The following is a 15,342-nucleotide window of genomic DNA, read 5'->3' on the forward strand; positions in this document are numbered from 1 at the left end:
TCATAGCCTTGCTGGGTCATCTGAGAGTGTGGGTTTATGAAGTATAGGGTTATGAAGTATAGTGAAAGACAAAAAAAAAAGTGAAGTGTTGCATTGGTGAAGGACTCTGTGCACTTGCCTTCAGAGGTGTGGTGGGTGGTAACTAGAAATGACATTTTTTTTGTGGTGGCACCTGCTTTTGTAACACCCTTCCCTTTGAGGCTCATCTGGCACCTTCTTTACTTTCTTTAAATGCCAGACTTTTAATTTGGGATTTTATCCTATCAGCTTTTTAATGGTCTGCTTCTGTTCTGTGGATAGTTTTTGTGCTGCTTTTTTAAAATGCTGTGGTTTTTAATTGCAATCAAGCAAGACTTTGAAATAAATTAATAGATATAGGCACCAGACAAGCCTCAAGGGGAAGGGCATTCCGGGAGGTGCTGCAGGAGGAGGAGGAGATGATTGGATTTATACTCCACCCTTCACTTGGTGTCTCAGAGGTTTGGAATCTCCTTTCCCTTCCTTCCCACAACAGATGCCCTGTGAGGTAGTGGGCCTGAAAGAGCTCTTTTGAGAACTGCTCTTGAGAGGGCAGCTCTTTCAAGAGCTGTGACTGACCCAAAATCACCTAGCAGGTGCATGTGGAGGAGTGGGGAATCAAACCCAGTTCTTCCAGATTAGAGTCCATGCACTTAACCACTATACCAGGGGTGACTAAGCTGTGGCTCGGGAGCCATATGTGGCTCTTCCACACACGTGTGACTCTTGAAGCCCCCACCACCTTGTTGGCTGGCTTGGAGAAGGCATTTTTCTCTTTAAATCACTTCTCCAGCCAAGTCAGCCAGCAGCTCGGAGAATGCATTTAAAATTAAAGTTGCTTTCTTTCCACTCCTCCCTCCCCGATCTATTTGCTTGCCTTCCTTCCTTCCAGCTCTCAAACAGTTGACATTCATGACTTGTGGCTCTCAAACATCTGGCACATTCTATATGGCTCTTACATTAAGCAAGTTTGACTACCACTGCACTATACCAAACTGGCTCTCTCTGTGGTCTGTGGTCACCGCCTGCCTCATGAACTATGAAGATGTGAGAGCACAGAGACCAGAGCTTGTGAGGCCATTCTTAACTGTTGGGCAAGACAATATAGGAGGACAGAGTCTCTCAAGAACTCTGGCCATTTATGTTTCAGATGTTATCCCTCTGATGAAATTAGATCTATACAGTAGTCCTGTACTGACAGTCTATTTGCATGTTGACTGTGTGGGGTAGGGATAGTTGGCTTGAGTGGCCCTGCCTTCATATGATTGCAGAATGGTCTACATGGAGTGAACATACAGAGGAATTGCCCCCACACATGGTCCCACCCTGCTGATTCCAGTGGCAGAGCACAAACACAGACACTTCGCAGCGCATTTGTTCCATGCAGATAACTTGGCAATCATTCAGAGGTGGGGTTGGCTCACTTATGTCATCTTTCCCTTTCCACACAGCCAGTGCATGGACAGGTTGCTTTCACAGGGCTGCTGTCTGTACAGATGAAGGGTCTTTATATGTATGGTTTGTGTAAAACATTTGGAGGCATCTCACTCTATGATTACCTGTGTAGAAATATCAATTTTGGAAGGTTGATGTTTAGTTTATGCTCAGTTAACATTCAAGGGTTAGCCGAAAACCTTTTTCACAGGCAGAAAAAAGGTCAAGTCCTTCTGTCTAGTCAGTCTTCCTGGGTTTATAGGATGGCTTTTCAAGGTGTTGAGAACTGTAGGCAACAGAACAGAAGTGCTTGTTCTTGTGACCTCAGGGCTGATGAGCAGTGGTCTCATAGAAATCTCCTGGAGAGGCGTTAGTCTTTCACCCCTCAGGTAAGCTAGAAGGCGATTGAGCATCTGGCCTTCTGCAGATAGCTTTTTGTGCAGTCAGTCAACACACAAAGAGGGGGAGCAGCAGACACAAACATTCTGGCCTTGTCTTCTACCTTTGTGCACGTGCCAGCTTCCTTATGCCTCCCCCATAATTGGGGATACTGCTTTCAGAACATTACAGGGATAGAGTGTATGTACATAGATTTCATCCGCATGTGGATATTATACTCACAGGCCAACTGTCTAATGGAGTGGGCCAATGCACTTGTGCACTCTCCCTCTGTGTACATTGACTAAACAGACAGAAATATTTTGTGTAGATAATTCCTGTCCTTTGCAAAAAAAATAAGAGAGAGGATTTGTAGAGAAAGAGAGACTTAACTACAGTATGGGAAAGAAACAGGGAAGGCTTGAACTGAAAAACAACAGGAATGTCTAGGAAAGAAAGAGGCCTAAGTACAATCTGAAAATAGAAGCTGGTGATTGTAATATTGTTGTGCTCACTTCTTAACTCACCATTATAGAGAGGTAAAGTTAAGTCCTAGGAAAAGAGAACTGTAAACATTTTCATTTCATTTTCCTTTTGCACATGTGAACTTTTTCTGTGCAGCTCCCCCCCCCCTATTTTTATAACTAATGGTAGCAAATGGGAGTGAAATTAATTTTTATTTGTCGTCTTTTGTTGGTGTTTTGCTGGTGTGTTTGTGCCCACCTAACAGTATAATTTGCCAATACATAGCAAGGTACCAAGAGAAGGTGAATTATCTGTGTTATTTTCACAAGTGAGTTTCCCCATGCTTCCTCTAGATCCAGGGGAATATGGAATAGATGACCAGGAAGAAGAGTTTTTTTAGAGTCAAAACAGAAAGTTTAGTTTCCAGTAGAGTAGGCAGGCATATCTTTAAAAGTTTCTGGTGGTAGTGGTCATGATAAAAGGAATTTTATTTCTGGGGGAGGGATGGAATAAAGTTGGAGCTGTACCCTTTAAGGTCTAGCAGCTTAAGACTGGGACCAGTTGGTTAGAAGGGGAGCCCAGCCTTGGAATGTTTTGAGAAATGCTGCAAAAATGATGATTTTTAAGGAGACAGTAAAGAAGAAACAGGTTGAATACTAAGCAAAAGAGAATTCCACCTCAGTGGTATTACAAAAACAATGGACAAAGATGAGAAAGTGGTTAACTAAATAAATGTGCCAAATGACTTTTTTTTGTTTCTAATCTGTGAGTTTCATCTGAATGTTTGCAGAAGCTCTCAGTCTGAGCTATTAAATTTATTTCTAACTGTAATGCTAGACAGGCTTGACAAGTTTTCTTTTCATTCTCTCTCTGTCTTCCTGTTTTATATAGGCTTTGTTTGCCTATGCCTATTGATGTTGTGTACACCTGGGTGAATGGCACAGATGTTGAGCTTATCAAGGAACTACAGCAGGTGAGGAAGCAAATGGAAGAAGAACAGAGAATAATGAGGTAAGGGTCTTCTTTTCTTCCTGGGAGGTACAATAAAGGAAGTTGTCCTTGTTGGAGCAGAAAACAAACACCACTGGTTTTCAAAGGAGGAAGTGAGTCACTCCCTACAAAAGCATGGGGATTTGCAGAGGAATATGTGAGCTCTACAGAGCTTCTGTGTCTTTTGCTTGGGAAGTTTTCATTTTAGGAGGATTGTGCAGTTTACTTGGTTGTGGGAGAAACAGGAAGGGTGATCAAATTATGCTTGTGGCATAAGTTTCAAAAAATGAACCTGCGTGCACAAGCCAATTCTGTACCCAGAGCTGGTGCGACTCTGGCTCGAGTCTCTTCCCAAAAGTAATGCCAGCGGAGCGGAAATTAGGAGGGCTTCATTTGCTTTGCTAGTGGAAAAACAGGTTGGGGTTGCTTGATACCTGTTGCCTTTGACATTGGCGTGAAGATTGTCTTTCACTGTAGACTGAAATGACCTTACCCAGGGGTTTCCAACAGGTAGCTTGCCAGCTTCTGCACAGCATATCACATGCCCCTTGGAAGACCCCAAGAAAAGATCACAAAATGATCTATTTTAGGTTTTTGGGGTTTTTTTAAATAGGATTTTCCTCTGTGCTGCTTAGCTGAAAGGTTTATTTCTGGTGCTGTTCCTAGTATGTATATTCAGTTTCTGGGACTGAATAGAACTTGGTAACATGGTAGTGACAGGGTGCCATGAGATATTTTTGATTTCTCAGAAGTAACTCTCATGAAAGAAAAGGTAGTTGACCCCTGATTTCTGGCCATGTTGTATATTGCTGTTATCTGGAGGCTTGACTGCTGTAATGCACTCTACCTGGGTCTGTCCTTACAGGCCACTCAAACATCACTTGGTTCAAAATGTTTGTTACGTTGCCTTTTTAGCTGGAGAAAGCGGCTTTGAACATATTAAATCAATTTTAAGACATTTCCTTTGGTGGTCTAACTGTTCCTGGGCTCAACTCAGTGTGGGAGTTCTTAAAGCTTATTACAACCTTAGCTACACATACCTGTGGCTCTGTGTCTCCTTGTATGAAACTATGCACCAGTTGTGCTCTTCTCTGCAACATCTGTTCTATTGCCAAGGAATGCCAGAAGAACCTCAGCTCTTCTGTGAGCCTTTTCAGTAATAGTTACAGTCATGCGGAACGGCTTCTCTTTAGAGTTTAGAAGTGCCTCAGCCAGGCCAGCCTGTAGGAAAGGCATATAAGGCGGTCTCATTTAGTAGCACTCTCAGTTAGTGGGAGCTCCAGGCACAGGAGAAAAATGTAATAATAAATGAATGCTTGTCTCCTATTCTCTGGCAGGCTGGCAACATACACAAATATTTTGGAAACTAGGAGTGCCATTGCAATGCTCTTGATCACCACAGTTCTAGATGTGCTCTGTGTGTGAGTGTTCAGGCTCCATTACTTACATGGTCAAGAGTGGACTGTGAAAGTCCATATGATAGACTTCCTGTGTCCCTGGAGAGGGGACTCCCAGGAGAAAAAGGTGCCTCTGTTTCTTGGGGATGTCCAGTCATTGCACAGTGTGGATATGAAAGAAATATTCCAAGCTAGTGTGGCTTTCTTCTCTTTGACTTGGAGAGAACAGTTATTTGAAGACATTTCTATCCCATTCCTTCCAAGGCTCAGAGTACCTAACAGCAGGTTATAGTAGCATAAATAATCTAAAGCCAAAGCACAATTCATTCAAATAATACTAGAACTCAACTCATAACAAAAATCAGTTCAGTATCATCATTGCCTATGATCAGTACCTTTGGTCCTCTGCTTTGATGTTTGCTTTTTTAATAAAGCCAGCTTGGTATATTGGTTAGAATTTCCTAGGATCTCAAAAACCCAGGCTCAGAAACTCATTCTGCTGTGGAAGTTCACTGGGTAACCTTGGGCCACTCATTTACCTTGTCTTCACCTATCTCATAGCGTAAAATGGAAGAGGGGAGAATAATGTTGTAAGTTGCTGTGGGTCCCCATTGGGGAGAAAAGTGGGATATAAGTAAATAAGTAGATATCCAGGGATCCAGGTGTTACAAGCCCTTCAAAACTATAACAGGAAGGGCATTAGGAAGGTTATTCCATAATTGTGGGATGATGATCTGAAGGGCATGAACAGTTTGAAGAAACAACAAAAATGGATGAGCAAAATGAAGATGGTGTAGAGCTCTGTGCCATGTTTTAGAACTTTTGCTGAAGGATTGCTGGTTATTTCCATTCCTGGTTGTATTTAGCATTCATAGCTTTGCTTAAGTCAGTCTGCCTGATTTTCTTGCTTTTTGATGGTTGTCTGCCTTCAGCAGTGAAGGCACCAGTTAATTTTTATTAATGAATATTGAACACATGAAGCTGCCTTATACTGAATCAAACTCTCGGTCCATCAAAGTCAGTATTGTCTACTCAGACTGGCAGTGGCTCTCCAGGGTCTCAAGCTGAGGTTTTTTCACACCTATTTGCCTGGACCTTTTTTAGTTGGAGATGCCGGGGATTTAACCTGGGACCTTCTGCTTACCGAGCAGATGCTCTACCACTGAGCCAGTGTATCATTTCAAGAAACTTTGAAAGTATGTGTAGTAAGATATGGGCAGGAAACATATTTCAGTTGTCATGCAGTTTCTTTATCTTTTGTAGCATTTTACAGTTTGAACTTGTGATTAAATGGTAATGAATGTAGAGTTGAGGTTTTTTAAAACTGGTTTTATCAAATTGGTGTAATGATGTAATCAATTTAAACATTGGTGTTTTTACAAAAAAAATTTCAGTGTAGGAAACTTAGTTTTCATGGTTTTTGGGATGTTTAATGGTGTCATGTTTGCCTTTTTGTTAGAGAAATTCTTGGAAAGAATACGACTGAACCAACTAAGAAAAGGTAAGATGAATTTTTGAAAAAGAATATATTAACCTTTCTTGTTTTAATGCATCTTATTATGTGTAATTTTGAACAAGTCAAATGTCTATTTAAAAGTAGCCAACAGAAAAGCAAACACTGGTATAATTTCCCTTTTGTCCAAAAATAAATATGTTGATGGACTAAAATGCATGTCTGATCCCTCTGAATTACTGTATATAAATGTCTAAAGCCATACAAATGTCACCCTCTGTATAGAACTGTAAATGTTTCCATAATTTGTTGTTTTTTTTAAACCTCTAAATGTCAAAAAGAAAACTGGAATGGCCTTCAAGGCCTACATAAATACGACTAGTCTGCTGCTGTCAAATGGCAGCCATCTTGAAACAATCTACTGGTTAGGTAATATAGCAAGAGTTTTTAAAGTCAAAATTTTTATTATGATCATAGAATTAAGAACAAAATGCTATAAATCAAAAGGTATACCAAAGATAAATCTTAAGGTACATATGTAGTTTGAACGTATACAATAGAATACACACACACCAGGTACAGTGAAGATAAGACAGTCATAAAATAATAATCGTGTCCAAAGTTGTCTCAAATTCTTTTTATGATGCAAAGAATTCCAGGAGAGGATACCAAGTTGAAGTAAACTTAGATTCATAGTCATTTCAATTGGTCTGTAGTAGTATCTCTGCAATTTTGTTCACTTACTTTAGATAACCAATCAGAGAGTTTTATTGGAACTGTGCTTTTCCATGACTTTACTATTACTAAGCGAGCTGCAGCACAAAGGAATTCTATTAACAGTTTGTGAAGCGTCTTTATTTCCTTTCCATAAATTGAAAACTAATATGTTAGCATCCAAAGGTATCTTTTGATTTCTAATTTTATGAATGTATAAGATTTTTAATTGCCAATTAATCTCAAACCATTTTGCAGGACCACCAAGTATGCCAGTATGTAGCAACTTTCCCACATCCACGCTAGCACAAAGAAGATGCTGTTTTATGCATGTGGCTGAGTTCTTTGTGGCATTGGGTGCCATTTGGCTATAGTTTTTAAAAGTTGGTTTCTAACCAGCAGATTTTTATATTGGAAAGAATTTGAGTTCCAGATTAGACACCAGTCAGACAATGTTAGTGAATTTGTGTCATTTTATACAGCAAGTGTTCATGGGTTGACCAATGCCCAGGCCAAATGGATGGAAGATACAGGTGCTGCAGCCTGAAGCCCCTGAGCAGAGCATTGTAATGGAATGCTTGAACTGCTTTCTAGATCATTCAGTTATAGATTCTGTCACTGATGACATCTGTCGTGGACACAGATATGCAGTGGCAAGCATCTTGGGTCTTCTGTATGGAGCACATTAAGTCCAGTACTACCTGCATTGGATTCTATTTTGGTTTGGGGCCCAGTTCAAACTGCTGGTGCTGACTCCTTAAAGCACCAATCAGCTTAGGATCAGGATATTTAAGGAACTATCTACTCCAATACCTACCAGTTTGCTCTGTTCTTCACATGTGGTTCTCCTTGGTACTCCCCTGCAAGTCAAGGCGAAGTGGGTATCTGCTTTTATGCTAGCAGATCCTAAGATTTGGAACTTCCTTTGGTTACCTCCATCACTTCCGACACGTGACAAAAATGTTTCTGTTCCAGAGGGCTTTCAGAAGGGCATTATTCTGTTGACGCTGCTTTGTTAAATGCCATTCTGTTGTCTATTCCTTTTGTGTCTGCAGACTGGATTATTTTTATTTGATATGGAGTTATTGTTTCTGTTATGCATTCTGTTAGCTGCATTGGGTGCTCTAGCAGCTTGGTGGGGAGGTGGAAAAATTTGTAAAAGTGGATATATGATCACCTTCCCTTTTGAACCCAAGAGTAAACTTGGCTTTGATATCTTGTTCTAGTGAGAAGCAACTGGAGTGTTTGTTGACACATTGCATCAAAGTGCCAATGCTTGTTTTGGATCCTGCTTTGCCAAGCAATGTCACTGTTAAGGATTTGTCATCTGTCTATCCCCTCTTAAGATCTGCCAACAATATCTTCTCAGTTGCAAAGCCAAAAAATCCTTCTACCAATGTTACAGTAGTTGTTTTTGACAGTCCTAAAGAAGGTAAGGATCTGCTTTAGTTTTCTCCCAGTGAGACGAAAGCACTACGGTTTTATTGTTGTATAAGAACATGGTTGGTTTTTTAAAATTCTTTCATGTGGGATTTCCTGTCTTCTTGATTATTGCAAATATGAAATGATCTCATTTGGAAAAACCCAGTAGGCATAGATTAATGTGTTATAAAAATAAGCCTTCCTTAAATGTCCTAGGAATTTGATCTATTAGAATGTGAAAGGAATATATATGTACAGTGATTAGGTGTCCAACTTATATACAGAAATATCATTGCCAAATATCTAGTTACACAGAGATTATTCACTTATTTTATTTGAAGGCCAGTTGGTTACAATTGCTTAAATTCAGAAGAGAGTTATTTTTGAATATGGGCAAGATGGGAGGGAGGTATCCTCCTGTTCTTAATTACACATGTCTCATTTCGCTTAGACAAGGGGCATCGGGTAAATTCTGTTTTCTCTCCCATAATTCAAATTAAAATGGTTGCAGCGTTCATCCGGAGGTGTAGGTGCTGTCATATGCTGATGCAAAGGTATTGAGTTCTCTCTGTCTTTACACTCAGAGGTGCTAGTTGTATTTATTTTACCTTCTTCCAAGGAAAGGACTCTAAACTGCAGAGTACTGAGTCTTTTGATACATTCAGTCCTGTGTTTCAGGTATTACAGGATACCCATATAACTCAGTGGTGGATATATAATATTAGTGATATTTACAGATAAGAGTTTGCTTGAACTTTTTTTTTTAAAAAAGGAAAATAACCTTTATTGATACAAAGAAATCAATAAAGATAGCACGGTAGCATTAAAGTAACATTATTAGGATATCCAGCAGTAATGCATAACCATAGGCAGTTACAACATTAATATATCACAAAATCTGCAGATTTGATTGGTATTTTACAGTCTTCTAAACCTTTAGAATTTACGTAGTCTAGAAAAACAAACCATTTTTGTATAAAATTGTTTTCTATATTCACATTCTCCACAATTACAATCTGTGTAGCTAGTTCATCCTTTATCAACAAGTCCAAAACCTTCAAAAACCAATTTTTAATAGTAGGAATTGTATCCAATTTCCAGACTTATGCCAACACCACCTTTCCTGCAGTCAGTAGCAAAGAAATAAGTTCAGCTTGTGAAGGATGAAAGGAGTGGTTAGGTCAAAGATTTAAAATAATTGATTCAGGAGTAAAAGGTATTATAATGCTCATTGTTTCCATTATTTTAGCAGCTGCTAGGGATCAGAAAGATTGTACTTTTTGACACTCCCACCAGTTTTCTTCCCCCCCCCCCCCCCCAGTTTTTCAGAAAAAAAAAGGCTTCAGGGAAAAAAACGGAAAAAAACCTTTCCCCCGAATTTTTCCAGTTTTTTTCTGGGCCTTCACATCTGTAGTGGGGATACAGTGTGAGAACCCAAAGTCAGAGATACAAATTAAATAAATTATTTCTTTCCACTAGTTCTTAAAGTATCAAATGCATTATCTCTCATTGTGTCGGTAACCAGTAGTGGGACAGGACAGCAGAAGCATTCATAATCTGCTCTCTTCAGGTAATCTCCTGTCAGGACCATCTCTTCCATTTATGCATTTTATCATTAAAATTGGTGCTAACCTACTCTTATGGTTGGGGCTGGTACAATTGCTGAAGTTGCTGCTGCACTTCGGAATTTTTTAATTAGGAGGAAAATCATAATGCTTTATATTTTCAAGGATGCATAAAATATTTAAAGTTTTAAAACAAAAACTTCACAGTCAATCTAAGTGCCAGCCCATGATTTTAATTTTTGCCTCTTCCAGCTGAGGATGCTCATTCTGGAATGTTGAAGGAGAGCAGCAAACAGGCTACCTGGAGGGGCTATTTGGTATGTTCCTTTTGCACTTGTCAAAGTGTTTGCTAGATAGAAAGTTTAGGATTATTAGGAAGGGGATTGAAAACAAATCAGCCAGTATCATAACACCCCCGTATAAATCTGTGGTGCGGCCTCAATTGGAATATTATGTACAGTTCTGGTGACCACACCTCAAAACAGATGTTACGGCATTGGAAAAGGTGCAGAAAAGGGCAACTAAAATGATTAAGGGGATGGAACACCTTCCCCCTGAAGAATGGTTAGAGGTTAGGGCTCTTTAGTTTGAAGAGATGACGATTGAGAGGTGACAGAGGTTTACAAAATTATGCATGGGATAGAGAAGGTAGAGAAAGAAGTACTTTTCTCTGTACAATACAAGAACTCGTGGGCACCCAATGAAATTATTGAGCAGTAAGCTTAGAACAGAAAAAAGGAAGTAGTTCTTCACCCGAAGAGTAATTAACACATGAAATTCTCTTCTGCAAGAAGTGATGGTGGCTATAAGCCTAGACAGCTTTAAGAGGGGAGTGGATAAACATGTGGCACAGAGGTCCATCAGTGGCTATTAGCCACAAGTTATAGATGGAACTCTATATCTGGGGCAGTGATGTTCTGTGTTCTTGGTGCTTGGGGAGTAACAGTGGGAGGGCTTCTGGAATTCTGACCCCACTGGTGGACCTCCTAATGGCACCTGGGTTTTGGCCACTGTGTGGAACAGAGTGTTGGAATGGATGGGTCATTGGCCTGATCCAACGTGTCTTCTCTTACATTCTTATGAACTCCTTTGATACTTATTTAGATTCTTCATATGCTCCCTGACGCTTCCTCAAGATGGCTCACAGAGTGAAAACAAATGCAATAAAATAATTTAAAAAATCAATAGAAAATTTATGTCAGTGCTGTTCTATGTTGTAAGAACTTGTATTTAGCGCTAGGAATGCAATAGATTTTCCTTCTGGGAAATGGCTGGTAAATAAAAGTCCTTATTTTTAAAAGGAGGGAAAGAAGTTATAGGATTGTTTTGCTTTTGCAGACCACAGACAAAGAAGTTCCTGGTTTGGTGTTAATGCAAGACTTGGCTTTCTTCAAAGGATTTCCAACAACCTTCAAAGAGACAAATCAACTAAAAGCTAAACTACCTGAAAACCTTTCTTCCAAAATAAAGATGGTAAGATATTTAAGGGGGTGAAACAGAAACAAAGGATCTGCAGGTGAACTGGGCAGTAGAATGTAGCAAAGAGTCATGGTTTCGGGCATATGTCTTCTGCTATAGACCCCTGGGTTGCACCTTATGCAGACAAATGGCAGTGCCCTCTTCTGATGTGAGAAACTTTCCACTAATGCAACATTCTCTTCTCTTGGCAGGAGGGTCTCTCCTTTGCACAGAAGTTTCTCCTTTGCACAGAAGGCTTCAAATAAAGTTAGAAAGGCAAAACAAGAGATTACATTAGTACAGTTGCTCCTTTAGACTTAAGAAGACTCCTTTAGAAGGCTTACAATATATGGATAGAAAGGCAGAACAGAAAACAGTTTACACAATTAGAGCATAAAACATGAAATACAATAAAGCAGAGAGCATACTGAAAAATCTAGGTCCCAACAGGACTTATCCCCATTAGTCTACATTTTCCTATTTAAAATCTAGGTCCCAAATCCCACTCTATCAGAGCTATGCTCTGTGTTCAGTGTTTGAGGCCTCAAACAGAAATTACCAAAGAGTGTTAATTTCTGGGCTAGACTGGCACAGAGATCCCCTGCTTCTGATACAGTCCGCAGCTTCTGTTCAAAACTCAGGGTTTTTAAAGGCTTGAACACATCTCTTATCGGATGTTTACTGTATCACAGCTGTGCTTCTGATGTCAGCAAACTGTAGCTAACTTAAAACAATCATGGCTGAGATTGTCCTTAGTTCAGTTCAACCTTTCACCCACTTAACAGCCATCTTTGCAAATGGCCGCCTCCTCCATCTTGTTTCCTCCTTGCCATATAACAGGGGTGGCCAACGGTAGCTCTCCAGATGTTTTTTTACCTACAACTCCCATCAGCCCCAGCCATTGGCCATGCTGGCTGGTGCTGATGGGAGTTGTAGGCAAAAAACATCTGGAGAGCTACCATTGGCAACCCCTGCCATATAAGGATTTTTACCATATATGGTCCTTCCTGCATGATAGTGTTGAATAGCTTTGAGCTCTGGTGGCCTTCATAACTGCAGCCAAAAATCATAAGAGCTACTGCAGCCAGAATCAACAGTCTAGAGCTGCTGAGAGCATTTACGTTGCTGTTAAGAGTAATATGAATGCTTAATATTGCTGAAAAGCTTAGAACTGAAGAGCTCTTACTGCCCATTTCATAAGAGAATGGCTACTTTCAGAAAGAGTTCTTTTGGCCAATTTCATAAAGAGTATGTCTAAGACCATAAAGAATATGGTTAGGAATATAAAGAGGACCAACCCAAAATAAATTCTGCCACACTACTTTTAAGTGTGCTAATGTTCTTGGGTGGGCTTCATAGGATTTTCAAAAAATACAGAGTGGTTTCATTTTGCACAGTCCCCTTGTTTAAGAAGCAGTGTATTGTGCTGCTGTTTTTTTTTTGGATCTTTGCTTTTTTTGCCTTTCTAAGATGTCTCAGTCAGATTTCACTATGTCTACTCCCATTTTAGCTTTCTCTCCAAAGTTTAAATCCTATGTTTCACATGATAGTCCCCATATGATCCAAAGTTTGCCTGGAAATGGGCATTTGGCCACTAGGTGTTGCTGTGCTCAAATCTGTGTTAATGTTTTCCTCCAAAACTTTGCGAAGGTGACCTTGGACATGCTGAGTTTCTGTTCTTCTTGAGCCATGATGTTTCAGTTGAGTCAGTGGAGGTCACCTGTTATTGGTCCCCCCCTTTCATTCCATCCTAGTGCTGTAGGACCTTCTGGACTTGGCAACAGGCTGTGCTTGTGAGGCTGAATCTGTCATGCTTGTGACGCTGGCAGGACCGGATCTACATGTTTTTTGAGGGGGCGCAAAATAAAAAAATGGTGCCCCCTTATGGGCCATTCTGTGTTATGGTCCCATAGAATACAATGGACTCCATATCAATTTGCCCCCCCCCCCCCCGTCAGCGCCCAAGGCAAGCACTCCCCTCAGCCCCCCCCAGATCCGGCCCTGGAGGCTGAATCTGTCAGTTTAGTTCTGTGATTTTGGATTATATATAATTTTAATTTGGTTTTAACTGTTGATTGTCTGTTTCAATTATGTAACCTTCCCTGAGCCTGTTTTATGAGAAGGGTGGGCTATAAATCGAATAAAATAAATGATGTTTGGATTACCAGCTTAGGTTAGGTGGTGAATGAAGCAAGCTGTGTTGATGTTTATAAATCTAACTATGTGGCACATGCTTAAATTTTGCATAAAGTTTGAAAGTGGTTCCTGGTGTGGATTCAGGAATCTCACAGCTTGTCCAACTGTTTGTAGCCGGAAGGGTGGTTTGGAACTAGCCTGTATCTGTCCAGAGTGTAAGTTTCCTGTTGCAAGTGTACTATTTGAAAAAGAAGGCTTTCCATTTTAGTCTTCAAATTTGTCAGATATATAACAAAGTTAAGCAGAGCTGAATGTTGATTATTAAATGCTTACAGAGTATACATGTGATGAGGCTGGCTCTGAGTAGTACAAATGAGACATCCTTTTTTTCCACAGCTATATTTAATTTGAGAGCTGGCTGAAGCTTGTGGCAATGATGCTATTTCTAGAAAATGTCACTTTTTCTTTTTTTCATCATGCATATAGTATGCTAAATGCTGTACCCTTCCATATTGGAGAGGAACATCCATGTTAGGGATTTTAACGGGTGTATGCTTGTGTTAGGTACCATTGCTTTCAATGTAACAGTTGCACTATTTTATTTGTTTATTTATATTGTTTATAGTCTGCCTTTCTCACATGGACTCAAGGCGAATTTCACATAGTGAATCAGTACAATCAACAAAATGAGACATTTGATAACTAGTGCATCTGGATATTAGAAGTCTGGAACTACTTGAAGGAAACAGAACCATAGTGGTAGAGCATCTGCTTGGTAAGCAGAAGGTCCCAGGTTCAATCCCTGGCATCTCCAACTAAAAAGGGTCCAGGCAAATAGGTGTGAAAAACCTCAACTTGAGACCCTGGAGAGCCGCTGCTAGTCTGAGTAGACAGTACTGACTTTGATAGATCAAGGGTCTGATTCAGCATAAGGCAGATTCATATGTTCATAAGTATTAACATGACACATTTAAGCAGTACAGAAATTACAAAATAGGATCCTATTTACAATACATTGTACATAGCAGTAAAGACCACAATAATTTACCCAAGTAAGTTTGTGAAACCATTTTATACTGTGCAGCATTATTACCTCTTGCAAGCTTATTGATTCTTTTGCAAAAGACCAGTGGAATGGGGGCATGGACCAACTTGGTTTGGCCATTCCACAAGGTGGGATCCACAATGGAGAAAGTCCACAATGTATGCACTGCTGTTGCTTTTGCCCATTTAGCTTTGATGCGGCTCTGCTTTCAACATCCCTGTTTAAATTGGTTGGGAATCTGTATTGTGTCCAGTGTTTCCTCTAAGCTGAGTTAGCGTGAGCTAGATCACAGATTTTTAGCCTCCAGCTTACACATTTTTGTCTTAGCTCAGGAAGAATGACCCCAGAGCACAGTAATTTATGCAGTAGCTCATAACTTTAATGCCAGTAGCTTACAAAGTAGAATTTTTGCTCACAAGACTCTGCAGTTTCGAGGGAACATTGATTGTGTCCATCCCTAGATGGTAGCTGCTTTTTTGCATTATCAGGTATTTGATCTTGGCCATTTTTCCAATTGACTTGGTCAAACTCCCCTCCTCAGTGCAGCCCCTCATCTCCCACACTGCTTTTGCCCATGTGGGTACCACGATCTTCAGCATAACCTTTTTGATGGTCATTTTTGCCAGCAGAAGATCTGGCATGATCCAACTCCTTGTTTTTATTCATAATAATCTCCCAGATACCTTTCAGTAAGTATTCTTCAGCCTTCTTAAGGGCAGGATCAAAATGTGAGAGAGTCTACAAAGCAATGGGGCATAGGAATGCCTACCCATTTCACCTCCTGGCTCAGAGAACATCCAAGGGTTGGTGTATGTACATGGTCCCAAACGTTACCGTCTTTAACCCATGTAAAATCCAGGAAGAGCT

At 40.1% G+C, this 15,342-nt stretch overlaps 1 protein-coding gene across 2 annotated transcripts in view; it reads left to right on the plus strand.

Annotated features, from left to right (window-relative positions):
- The window catches only part of GNPTAB (N-acetylglucosamine-1-phosphate transferase subunits alpha and beta), a 59,741-nt gene that overhangs the window by 13,509 nt on the left and 30,890 nt on the right, over positions 1–15,342 (plus strand). The window contains exons 3-7 of one of the 2 annotated variants that reach the window (XM_060245620.1): positions 3,187–3,306; positions 6,142–6,183; positions 8,076–8,281; positions 10,089–10,153; positions 11,175–11,309. In XM_060245620.1, coding sequence (XP_060101603.1) covers positions 3,187–3,306; positions 6,142–6,183; positions 8,076–8,281; positions 10,089–10,153; positions 11,175–11,309 — 568 coding nt within the window. The remainder of the gene's footprint in view (positions 1–3,186; positions 3,307–6,141; positions 6,184–8,075; positions 8,282–10,088; positions 10,154–11,174; positions 11,310–15,342) is intronic. The other variant, XM_060245621.1, reaches the window with a different exon arrangement.

This window comes from Heteronotia binoei, chromosome 8 (assembly GCF_032191835.1).
Source record: "Heteronotia binoei isolate CCM8104 ecotype False Entrance Well chromosome 8, APGP_CSIRO_Hbin_v1, whole genome shotgun sequence".
NCBI lineage: Eukaryota > Metazoa > Chordata > Lepidosauria > Squamata > Gekkonidae > Heteronotia > Heteronotia binoei.